At 49.5% G+C, this 12,714-nt stretch overlaps 1 protein-coding gene across 1 annotated transcript in view; it reads left to right on the top strand.

The window, feature by feature from the left end:
- The window catches only part of LOC103654943 (3-isopropylmalate dehydratase large subunit, chloroplastic), a 72,985-nt gene that overhangs the window by 57,741 nt on the left and 2,530 nt on the right, over nt 1-12,714 (top strand). The window contains exons 4-10 of the mRNA XM_008681747.2: nt 6,911-7,006; nt 7,192-7,241; nt 7,575-7,629; nt 7,715-7,785; nt 7,982-8,042; nt 8,145-8,192; nt 8,278-8,436. Of these exons, the coding sequence (XP_008679969.2) occupies nt 6,911-7,006; nt 7,192-7,241; nt 7,575-7,629; nt 7,715-7,785; nt 7,982-8,042; nt 8,145-8,192; nt 8,278-8,436 (540 nt within the window). The remainder of the gene's footprint in view (nt 1-6,910; nt 7,007-7,191; nt 7,242-7,574; nt 7,630-7,714; nt 7,786-7,981; nt 8,043-8,144; nt 8,193-8,277; nt 8,437-12,714) is intronic.

Raw genomic sequence — 12,714 nt, 5'->3', positions numbered from 1 at the left:
GGGGCAGACTGCACCGTCGTCTTAGGTACGAGGGTGATGCCCAGCAAGTCCTTCGCGAGCGTGCTGGCGTCGTCCGTTTGCTTGGGGTTGGCGTGTTGCGGGGAGACGGCGCTCGTCTTCGTCTCAGACGCGAGGTCGATGCCCGACGTGCCCCCCGTTGGGGCGCCGGCGCCGTCGACTCGCTCGACAGCCGACGAGGTGCCGCCTCCTGCTTGGCCTTGGTTGCCCTGCCTCCTCCTCCGTCGGCGGGGGAGAGGGCGGGGTGAGCTCGAATGTTGTTCTTCCACCACGCGGGGAAGACGTCGCCGATTCCACCGCCGGCGGGCGGGCTGTCGGCCACCATTGTCGCTGTCGCACGGCGGGGGAAGGAGTACCATGTCGTAGCTGCCGTCGAGGGACATGAACTCAAGACTCCCAAAACGGAGCACCGTCCCGGGCTGGAGAGGTTGCTGGAGACTGCCCATCTGGAGCTTGACAAGAAGCTGTTCGTCAACACGCAGCAGGCCCCTACCTGGCGCGCCAACTGTCGGCCTTTCGAACCCGAGGGGGTCCCTGGACCGACGAGTAAATTGTCGCCGCGTGCCCCAGCCCAGATGGGTCGGCGCGAGACGGAGCGCGAAGGGGGGAAGAAGCCGGAGGGAGGCAGGCGTAAAAGGGGAAACCCGCGGCCTTCGTGTTTGTCCCGCGCCCAGGTCGGGTGCGCTTGCAGTAGGGGGTTACAAGCGTCCACGCGGGAGGGAGCGAGCGGCCTTACGCGAGCGCCGTCCCGTCCTTCCCCGCGCGGCCAACCCTCTGTAAGAGGGCCCTGGACCTTCCTTTTATAGGCGTAAGGAAAGGATCCAGGTGTACAATGGGGGGTGTAGCAGTGTGCTAATGTGTCTAGCGGAGGAGAGCTAGTGCCCTAAGTACATGCCATCGTGGCAGCCGGAGAGGTTTTGGCACCCGGTTCGCGTGGTGTCGTGGCCGTCGGAGGAGCGCTGGAGCCTGGCGGAAGGACAGCTGTCGGGGCTGTCGAGTCCTTGCTGACGTCCCCTTGCTTCCGTAAGGGGGCTGAGAGCCGCTGTCGTCATAGAGCATGCGGGGCGCCATCATTACTTGTTTACCGGGGCGAGCCAGATGGGACGCCGGTCTTGTTCCCCGTAGCCTGAGTTAGCTTGAGGTAGGGTAATGATGGCGCCTCCTGTGATGTGGTCGGTCCGAGCCCTGGTTTGGGCGAGGTGGAGGCTCCTCCGAGGTCGAGGTCGAGTCTGTCTTCCAAGGCTGAGGTCGAGTCTGAGCCCCTGGGTCGGGCGAGGCGGAGACCGTCGGCTGAGGCCAGGGCTGAGTCCGAGCCCTGGGGTCGGGCGAAGCGGAGTTCGTCGTCTTCCGGGGCTGAGCCCGAGTCCGAGCCCTGGGGTCGGGCGATGCGGAGTTCATCGTCTTCCGGGGCTGAGCCCGAGTCCGAGCCCTGGGGTCGGGCGATGCGGAGTTCGTCGTCTTCCGGGGCTGAGCCTGAGTTCGAGCCCTGGGGTCGGGCGATGCGGAGTTCGTCGTCTTCCGGGGCTGAGCCCGAGTCTGAGCCCTGGGTCGGGCGAGGCGGAGTTTCCTATGGCGCCCGAGGCCGAACTTGGCTGCTGTCAGCCTCACTCTGTTGAGTGGCACAGCAGTCGGAGCGGCGCAGGCGGCGCTGTCCTCTTGTCAGGCCGGTCAGTGGAGCGGCGAAGTGATTGCGGTCACTTCGGCTCTGTTGACTGAAGGGCGCGCGTCAGGATAAGGTGTCAGGCCACCTTTGCATTAAATGCTCCTGTGATACGGTCGGTTGGCGTGGCGACTTGGCCAAGGTTGCTTCTTGGCGAAGGCTGGGCCTCGGGCGAGCCGAAGGTGTGTCCGCCGCTGGAGGGGGTCCTTGGGCGAGACGTAAATCCTCCGGGGTCGGCTGCCCTTGCCCGAGGCTGGGCTCGGGCGAGGCGAGATCGTGTCCCTTGAGTGGACCAATCCTTGACTTAATCGCACCCATCAGGCCTTTGCAGCTTTGTGCTGATGGGGGTTACCAGCTGAGATTAGGAGTCTTGGGGGTACCCCTAATTATGGTCCCCGACAGGATTAAAAATGAATTTTCTATGAATTTTACAAGTTCTAGCAATTGTTTTTGTGTTAAAAAATGCATTTACTATTTCATTTATTCCTTTAAATAAATTCTGGACTGGGCGCACTATTTACAGGGAACTCAGGGGCCTCGGGGTAAAACAATCTGTAGACACAGAGCACTATTTGTAGTACTGCGGGTTGATTTCCGGAGAGGTTAGGGTCTCTTTTACAAAACCTACGGTCGAAGGGGTATCGTTTAATATCGTCCGCCCGATCTTAGATGTACGCACCAGATTAAAATCAGGCGCTAGACTCAGCCGCGCACTACCCTGACCGACGGATCCGAGATCGATGGCATACAACACGCCACGCCAGGCTCCAATCTCTACTGGACGATCTGCAACCTATGGTCAAGATTCAATGAAGCGAAGGGTTTTCCTGACTTCTAATCGCAGCCGACCGAGAAGGATCGGACGACCCCAGTCAACCCCGATACTCACCCGAGGCGGCGCTGCACTCGCCGGCGGCCATGGCGGCACAACACTCCGGCGAGCAATTCATAGCACCCCAGCCCACTATTCTACCAGAATTCTGTTGATACATGATGATTGAAACAACGCGAGGCTATGGGAGAGGGTCATACCGAGAGAGAAGGCGGGGACGCGGCTGCCTGCGGCACACGGCGGAAATCTGCGGGTCTACGACGACGGTGAGCAATTCGTTGCCCGGTGATCCCAATCAACGCACCAATTGTGGCGGGGAAACGCGTGACGAACACCAGGGATCACACCCCTGCTACGAATTGGGGCTCGGGAGCTGTAATTCCCGGAGTCAACCACGGCGACCGGTCACCATTGCCTTCACTGCCCGCGACGAAGGACCAACGGATGGGGTGGATGGCGGCGCACGTGAAATTGAGGAGGAGAGAGGTTGCGGCCGGCTCTTATGGGCGCACTGGGACTGGCTTGAATTCAACGCCACGACGCCGTCAAATTCGCAACGACGCCCACGGGGTTCGGCGAGGAGGTTGACGAGCTATCCGACGCTTCGGCCCCACACGTCAGCGTCACTTCGCCACCCGCCGCGTAGATTTGGTGAGGCGCCGACCGCTTGGTCCCTCCTGTCAGAGATGCCACGAGCGGGGCGCGAGACGAGGCTGGCGGGCGGGTCCATTGTGGCAGTGGTTCATCACGCAGAGAAGTAAGGCGCACGAGGGTGACAAGTTGGGCCGCGGTGTCAGCGCCCTAATCTCCCAGTGGGCTGCTGCGCGCATGGGGAAAGTGGGCCAAATTTCTAGGATTTTGGCCTAGCGGAAGTGTTCTTCGTTTTCTTTTCTTTTCTGGTTTTCTTTCCCTAACTTTTCTCTATTTCTTTGATTTCAGATTTAAATCCAAATTTGGTACTAAACATAAATACCCAAATTTAGACACTATTATGGATAAAATATCATTTACCAAATTTATTTTGTGCTATATAATATTTATCTCCCACTTTATTTATATTGTTCTCAATTCCCTAAATTGCACTTTTGGATCAAATTCAAATTTCCCTCTCATTGTTATATTTCTCTTATTATTATTTTATTATCAAGTGCACAAACAAGCAAAACTCCATCCTAATGCACAATTAAATAAAACTCAGCATGATGCACATATTAATTTATGTGTTATTGGTTATTTAATCCCCTTTTTGATGGTGTTTATTCACATGTGATAGTAATTAGAGATGGTACACACATACAGGTAAAGGAAATATTCTCTTGTTATATGATTTACAATTTGAGTATTACATTGAGTTGTCATTAATACTGCCAGTTTCAACTTCATCAGTTGAAAGAGCCTTCTCTGCAATGAAAATAATTAAGAACAAACTGCGCAACAGGATTCAGATGAATGGTTCAATCACTTGATGGTGTGTTACACAGAGCGGGAATTATTCAAAGCACTTGATACTTCTACCATAACACGACGCTTTCAAAGTATAAAGACTCAAAAAATGAGTCTACCTCGTGTTATACGAGACTAGCACATTATATACATGTAAGCAATTCTTTAACTACTTTATAGTATATGTATTATTTTTTTACATCATATGATCTTTTAAAATTGCCCAGGCTTCTAAAAATTTTTGGCTCCGCCACTGGCTGCACATTCTCGGTAGCTGGATGGACATGGACCAGTCGTCGTCGTGCTCTGGCTCGACGACTGTAGTTGGCTGCTGCATTCCCTCGAAGTCGAAGCTGACTTGGTCGGCCAACACCGGACCACCAGACAGTGGATGGACGGACCGGCCGTCGTCATGCTCCGACTCGGCGACTATAGTTGGCTGCTGCATTCCCTCGAAGTCGAAGCTGACTTGGGCAGCCAACAACGGATCACCAGACATAGGATGGATGGATCGGCTGTCGTCGTGCTCCGGCTCGGCGACATTAGTTGGCTGTTGCATTCCCTCGAAGTGGAAGCCAACGCCGTGCTTGTGCCCGTGCTGTTGCACATCTGCTTCTTGCTGCTGGATCAAGCTGGCTGGCGTCGCTTCCGGGTGGTCCGGCTCGTCTGGCATCATCTCCATGATGTCTATGTCATAGTCGTCGACGTTTAACTCTTCTTCGATGTTGATGCTGAAGCTAGAGCCGCTGCCGTGCCCGTGCTCTGACGACGAGCAGCAGACCTTGAACCGGACGTTGTGCTCCGTCTCGGCGTCGGTAGGCTGTTGTATTCCCGGCTCCGCCACCGGCTCGTCTGGCAACATCTTTAACTCTTCGACGATGTTGAACCGGCCATCGTGCTCCGTCCTGGCGTCGGTTGGCTGCTGCATTCCTGGCTCCGGCACCGGCTCGCCTGATAACACGTCTGGCATCATCTCCATGATGTCTATGTCATAGTCGTCGACGTTTAACTCTTCTTCGATGCTCATGCTGAAGCTAGAGCCGCTACCGTGCCCGTGCTCTGACGAGCAGCAGACCTTGAACCGGACGTCGTGCTCCGTCTCGGCGTCGGTAGGCTGTTGTATTCCCGGCTCCGCCACCGGCTCGTCTGGCAACATCTTTAACTCTTCGACGATGTTGAACCGGCCGTCGTGCTCCGTCCTGGCGTCGGTTGGCTGCTGCATTCCTAGCTCCGGCACCGGCTCGCCTGATAACACGTCTGGTAACATCTCCATGATGTCTATATCGTAGTCTTCGACGTTTAACTCTTCGACTTGCTGCTGCTGGATCAACTTGCTGGCTGGCGCCGCCTCGGGGTGGTCACCGCCACAGGCCTTCTCTTCGACTTGCTGCGCATGCTGCTGGATCAACTTGCTGGCTGGCGCAGCCTCGGGGTGGTCACCGCCACAGGCCTTCCTCTTCTTGGCCGTCGGCGGCTTGGACGAGGACGAGGAGGCATTCTCGTTCTGGCCGGAGGAGGAGGAGGACGGCAACGATGACTTCCCTTTCGCGAGAGCCGTTCGATACACTTTGCAGAGCACGTAGTTGCTGGCGGCGTCGGCCTCGGCCAAGTCATCGTACTCTACCATCTTCCAGCCCAGTCTATTGACGACGACGACCGATCTAGTGGAGCGCTCCTCCGTCTTGTGCTTGCGACCGTAGGTGAAGGTGCAGAACGTGCCGCCACCGGATCCCTGGACGTTCTTGCGGCCTATCTCCGGGTGCCAGGACGCGCCGCCACCACCGGTGATGGCGCGCTCCCGGTACCCGCTGAGCTGGCCTCGCTTGTTCGTATATTTCTTGGCACAGTAGAGGTACCAGACGCTGCTATAGCCCGGCACCGGTTCCAGGTTCGCGACGAGAATCTCTGGAGCAGCATCGCACACGTCCACGCCATGGACGAAATCCACGTGCTCTCCGGCACGGATGCGACGCAGGAGGGCGATGGAAGCCTTGTCGTCGGTGGGGCGGCGATCGTTGTCGTTGGAAGCCATGTCGCTCGTCGAGATGTACTTGCTGCCGATGGATGGATGGATATGATCGACGACGATCAGCTCTGGGTGGATGGGGGCGGAGTCGTTCGTGCGTGCGTGAAGGTGTTCGGGGATCGATGCTTCTGGTTCTGGTTATTTATAAGGCCTAGGGGTGACGGTGTCCTAATAATTATCATCTAATTACTTCTATTTTTCGCGGTAACAGATTCTTTTCCAATCTATTTGTTATAGATAGATCTGAAGATTCCTTTCCAATCTATTTGTTATAGATAGATCTGCATTGATTCATTCCTTGGACATCTTCAAGAAGGAGTTCGGCGCCAGGGTCTGGGACCGCGAGAAGCTCGTCGTCATCCCGGACCACTACATCTTCACCAGCGACGACCGCGCCAACCGCAACGTCGACATCCTCAGGGACTTCTGTGCGGAGCAGAACGTCAAGTACTTCTATGACATCAAGGACCTCAGGCAGCGATTTCGGAGCTACAAAGGCGTCTGCCACTGCCGACCAGGCGAGGTACCTTGCCGAGTCTTTCAGCTACAGCTCGCCTGTGATTGGACATATTGGGTGGCGTTAATTAACCTGCTCCAATTTCTGTTAGGTTCTCTTGGGCACTGATTCTCATACATGCAATGCTGGAGCCTTTGGTCAGTTTGCAACTGGAATCGGAAACACTGATGCTTATAAGCTGTGCTACATTTGTTCCTTTCTTAGGATCTACCATGTAATCGGGACTTATTATTCTTGTTAATTGCTACTTACAGATTATTGGTGAGATTTCAGTATCTGGTGCAACCTACAAATCAATGGAGTTTGTTGGATCAACTGTAGAAAGTCTAACCGTGTGTTTCTGGCTCAAGATTATCTTAGTTAATTGCCACACTTGCATAACCTTGAACTTAGTCCTTTTCGCATATTTGCTAGATGGAAGAGCGTATGACACTATGCAACATGGTTATTGAAGCTGGTGGAAAGAACGGTGTTGTGCCTGCTGATGAAACTACATTTAAATACCTTGAGGTACAAAAGTAGTCCCTTGAAATGCTCATAATAAAGTTGGGCCAATGTGCTTTTCTTTCATAACGTTCCAATAACTTTGAGATAGAGAGTGCTCTTGTACTAAGACCAATTTGCAAAAATGAGCTTCTACTATTTAGTTTGTACGATAATTCTGACGTCATTGCCGTTGTGTTGGTATACTGCAGGGTAAGACATCAGTCGATTATGAACCTGTCTACAGTGATGCTCAAGCCAGGTATCTATAGGCTGTCCTGGGTTTTCATGACCTTTAGCTCATGTTATGTATGCATCTATGTGCATGTTTTCAGTTCTAAAGATATTTGCTTTACAGATCATGAGTCCTTGTTAGACACATCGAACTTTGAAAGTAAATGAATAAAAGATGCAACACTGGTTTTTCCATGTTCTCTTATCTCTCGTCTTTAAAAGTGAGCACATACAAGAAATACAATTTGTTGTCTAATTCTTTCTTTCCAGACATTTGACTATGTAGTCTCTATGTGATCATCTGATATAGCATGCATATGTTTTATTGCTTATTTTTATTTGATTGCCTTTTTTTCTCCAGATTTTTTAGCGACTACCGGTTTGATGTATCAAAACTGGAGCCAGTAGTTGCCAAGGTTTGTTGGCGCATTATTTTCTGCAATCGACATCTTTTGTTGGTTTTCCTATAAAAACAAAGGAATACCTGTCTTGGACCTGCAGCCACATTCGCCTGACAACCGTGCTCCAGCAAGAGAATGCAAAGATGTGAAGATCGACCGAGTCTATATTGGGTGTTGTTTGGTTCATGAAATGTAACGTAAAGGGTAATGTTAATGGTTTCCATTCGATTACTGGCGGTAACAAGTTTGAATAGTCCGGTATCAATTTTTAGTATGGTATCTGATTACGGTTGGACTAAAACAAACATGATTTAACGTTATCACTTATCCATTACGTTACAAATATTTGAACCAAACGCTACCTTGGTTCTTGCACTGGTGGTAAGACCGAGGATTTCCTTGCTGCTGCAAAGGTGTTCTTAGCCTCGGTAAGAATCCTGAATCAGATCATGGTGTATGTACCTGTCATCTTTCAGACCTCCTATCCCATGGCTACTTGGCTTACTTGAAACTTTTTTTTCTTAATCCAGGGAAAGAAGGTTAAAGTTCCCACATTTCTTGTCCCTGCCACGCAAAAGGTTTTATTTAAAATTTTAAAAAAAATCCAATGTGATGACCGTGTAGACATGTTCATAATTTGGAAATGTTGTGAAATCCCCGCAGGTGTGGTTGGACGTATATAGCCTCCCTGTACCAGGATCTGGTGGCAAAACTTGCTCCCAGGTATTTGAGGAGGCTGGTTGTGACACACCAGCAAGTCCTAATTGTGGTGCTTGTTTGGGTGGCCCTCGTGATACATATGCACGGATGAATGAACCTACTGTAAGTATCTTATGCAAATCTAGAAACATTTATATATAATAGGCATTCCGATGTTGTTACTGAATAGTTATGGCTGGAATCACTAAACAAAAATTCTGAATAGTTACTGAATAGTGCAGAGTCTAGCACTAGCACCGTCTTAGAAGATGTTGAAAAAATAGACAAATTCCAAATTAAATTCCGAATATAAATCATGACCAAATCAGAAGAACTGAAATAAAAGCCAAATCAGATGATGCGTACTGATTAGACTTACTGATTGTTGGCGCGCGCCAGGATCAGCTGAGTCGACGATGTCAGAAGATCACGAGCAGTCGCGTGAAGACGCTTCCCAAAAACCTTATTCGTCCTCTCCCGGTGCAGGATCTAGAAGACGAAGGGTTCCGGAGACCTGCTCTCCTGATCGCAGATGCACCTCTGCGGTCGGGACGAAGGGAACTAAAAGGCGGCTCAGCTATGAAGAGAGGCGAAAGCTAACTGGGATCTGGGGATAATTTGGAGGCTGGCTGCCGGGCTCCTTTTATAGGGCCGAGTCCGCGACCCCCCGTGCTTATCCGCCCACGAAAATCTCGCAATCAGTTGAGATTTTATAGCGATCGGTTAGGATAAGCGTAACAGCCAAGAAACCAAAAAATCAAACGGCAAAAGGTAGCCGCGCCCCCGCAAGGCGAGGGGCCGGATTTCGGCGGACCATTCACGCGCATGTCGTGCGCCCGCGCCCTTCGCCCTTCGCCCCGCCCCGGCCAGGCCAGGCGAGGCGAGGCGAGCGAGCGCGCGCGCGCGTGTGGCTCTCCACACTCTCTCCTCTCATCCATGACTTGGTGAGTGAGTGTGGCTTCCATATTTAAGTTAGCTCTACTCCACAAGAGCTAGCAATATGGTGCTATTGGTTCCACCTATCCCTTTGCCATCCACTTATATGGGCTTTTGAGATTTTCCTGGGATTTATTTGAATAACTTAATTGGGCCAAGCCCATAAATCCTAACAATCCCCCACCAGATCTCAAATGCCCATCTGCAGTTTTCGCCACTGTTCACTACTGTTTAATATACTAGTTTTTCAGCAGAGACTGTTAAGTTGAACTTCCGCCTAGAACTCCAACTTACACCAACCCACAACTTGGACAATGGACTATGCCTTGAATTGCAAGTTTTGCGTGAATGGGTTTCACTTGAAGTCATGACCAGTACTTGGCTACCAGTAGTCCCCTTCTCGGGTGGAGCATATACGTCGTACTCCAAGGTCTCTTCATAAGTTTATAGAGATCACCCAAATCTCATAGACTGCGACGTTAGACAGTCTAACTCATATAGGTGTGTTCTTTCAAAGAATGTTCTGCAGGACAACATCTTCGCTAATACAAGCCAACAGAACACATTAAGGCACAAAGCCAACCTGCCTTACAGCATTTGAGAGTATTGCATCTTTACTTAGAGAGGGTCAAAGGCTACTCTCCTCAGTTCACCAATGGCTTGTTCTTCCCAGGACCTAATTCACGGGATCTCCGATCACATAGACTGGGTTTCCACCATGGCAACTTTATTCGGGTCTCATACCCATCTCTCTCGATGCGATTTCTATCACATTACGTGGTAGTCCCTTGGTAAAAGGATCTGCCAGATTTTTATCTGTTGAAATATAAGTCACACTTATAACTCCGGAGTTTCTCAACTTTCTGACAGACTTCAATCGTCTTTTGACATGTCTTGATGACTTTCCATTATCCTTAGAACTCGTCACTTTAGCGATCGCTGTCTGATTGTCACAGTTCATAAGGATAGCTGGTATTGGTTTCTCAACCACCGGCAAGTCCATCAAGAGTTCACGCAACCATTCTGCCTCAACGGTTGCTGTGTCAAGTGCAGCTAGCTCGGCTTCCATGGTTGACCTCGTCAAAATGGTCTGCTTGCATGACCTCCATGATACCGCACCTCCACCAATAGTAAAGACATAACCACTGGTGGCATAAAGCTCGTCTGCATCAGATATCCAGTTCGAATCACTATATCCTTCAAGTACTGCATGCTGACCAGAATAGTGAATTCCATAACTCATTGTACCTTGCAGGTAGCGCATAACCCGCTCAAGTGCATGCCAATGATCAGTCCCGGGGTTTGACATGAACCTACTCAATTTGCTCACAGCAAACGAAATATCGGGCCTTGTTGCACCAGCAAGATACATGAGTGAACCGACAATCTGAGAGTATCTCAATTGGTCTAAACCAATTCTCTTGTTCTTTCGCAGTGTCACACTGGGATCATAAGGTGTTGGAGAAGGTTTGCACTCAGAGAAGCCAAATCGCTTCAAAACCTTTTCAACATAGTGAGATTGCGAGAGAGTAATCCCACCATCTGCCTTAATCAGCTTGATGTTTAGAATCACATCAGCTTCTCCCAGATCTTTCATATCAAAACTCTTTGATAGAAAAGACTTGACTTCATTGATCACATCAATGTTTGTGCCAAATATCAATATATCATCAACATATAAGCACAATATAACTCCTTCGCCCCCACCACAGCGATAATATACACACCTGTCTGCCTCATTAATGGCAAAGCCTGCAGACGTTAGAGTAGTGTCAAACTTCTCATGCCACTGCTTTGGTGCTTGCTTCAGACCATACAAAGATTTCAATAACTTGCACACCTTGCTTTCTTGACCCTTTACTACAAATCCATCAGGCTGTTCCATATAGATTTCCTCGTCCAACTCTCCATTAAGAAAAGCTGTCTTTACATCCATCTGATGAACAAGGAGACCATACGAGGCAGCCAAAGAAAGTAGTACTCGAATAGTGGTCATTCTAGCAACAGGTGAGTAAGTATCAAAGAAGTCTTCTCCTTCTTTCTGAGTATAGCCTTTAGCCACAAGCCTAGCCTTGTACTTTTCAATTGTACCATCAGGCTTGAGCTTCTTTTTAAACACCCACTTACAACCCACGGGTTTGCATCCATAGGGTCGATCAGTGACTTCCCACGTACCATTTGAAAGAATAGAGTCCATCTCATTATGAACTGCTTCTTTCCAATCATCTGCATCTGGAGATGCAAATGCTTCTGCAATGGTAGTAGGAGTATCGTCCACAAGGTACACAATGAAATCATTACCAAAGGATTTTTCAACGCTTTGTCTCTTGCTCCTTTTAGGAGCATCATTGTCATCCTCCTCTAGGACAATTTCATGTGGCTGTTCAAAACTCTCAATAGGTGTATTATGTTCAGGAATTATCTCAGAAGAGTATCTAGAATTGCTATGAATGTCTTTCATTGGAAATATATGCTCAAAGAAAGTAGCATCACGTGATTCCATAATAGTATCAACATACACATCAGGAACTTCAGATTTAACTACTAAAAATCTATAAGCTATGCTACACGAAGCATATCCAAGAAAGACACAATCCACTGTCCTTGGACCAAGCTTGCACTTTTTATTAATTGGTACATTGACTTTCGCCATGCACCCCCAAGTGCGCAAGTATGAAAGTGATGGTTTTCTCCCAACCCACTTCTCATAAGGGGTTTTCTCTTCTTTGCCCATAGGAATTCTATTCAGAACATGACATGAAGTCAGGACTGCCTCCCCCCACCATGCCTTAGATAAACCACAAGTGTCTAACATGGCATTCACCAGGTCAGTCAACGTACGGTTTTTCCTTTCAGCAATCCCGTTTGACTCGGGTGAATAGGGAGGAGTCCTCTCATGAATAATGCCATGTTCTGCACAGAAATCGTCAAAGACTTTGGGAAAGAACTCACCACCACGATCTAATCTAAGACGTTTGATCTTTCTCTCTAGTTGGTTTTCAACCTCAGCCTTATAGATTTTAAAGTAGTCTAAAGCCTCATCTTTAGTTTTAAGCAAGTATACATAGCAAAATCTAGACGCATCATCAATCAATGTCATGAAGTATCTCTTACCACCTTTTGTCAACACACCATTCATCTCACAAAGATCAGAATGTATGAGTTCTAGCGGTGCCAAGTGTCTCTCCTCAGCAGCCTTATGAGGCTTTCGAGGTTGCTTCGACTGCACACAACTATGGCACTTAGAACCTTTGACTATGGTGATATTCGGAATTAAACTCATGGTTGCAAGCCGAGACATAGAGCCAAAATTAATATGACACAAACGAGAATGCCAAATACTCGCAAGATCATCAACATTAGCACAAATATGGTTCACAGACTTATTATTGAAATCTAACAAAGAAAAGCGGAACAAGCCTCCGCAATCATAGCCTTTACCAATAAATTGTCCAGACTTGGACA

Source organism: Zea mays, chromosome 4 (assembly GCF_902167145.1).
Source record: "Zea mays cultivar B73 chromosome 4, Zm-B73-REFERENCE-NAM-5.0, whole genome shotgun sequence".
NCBI lineage: Eukaryota > Viridiplantae > Streptophyta > Magnoliopsida > Poales > Poaceae > Zea > Zea mays.
Note: the sequence above shows the minus strand (reverse complement) of the source record. Positions and strands in the feature narration are given on the sequence as shown.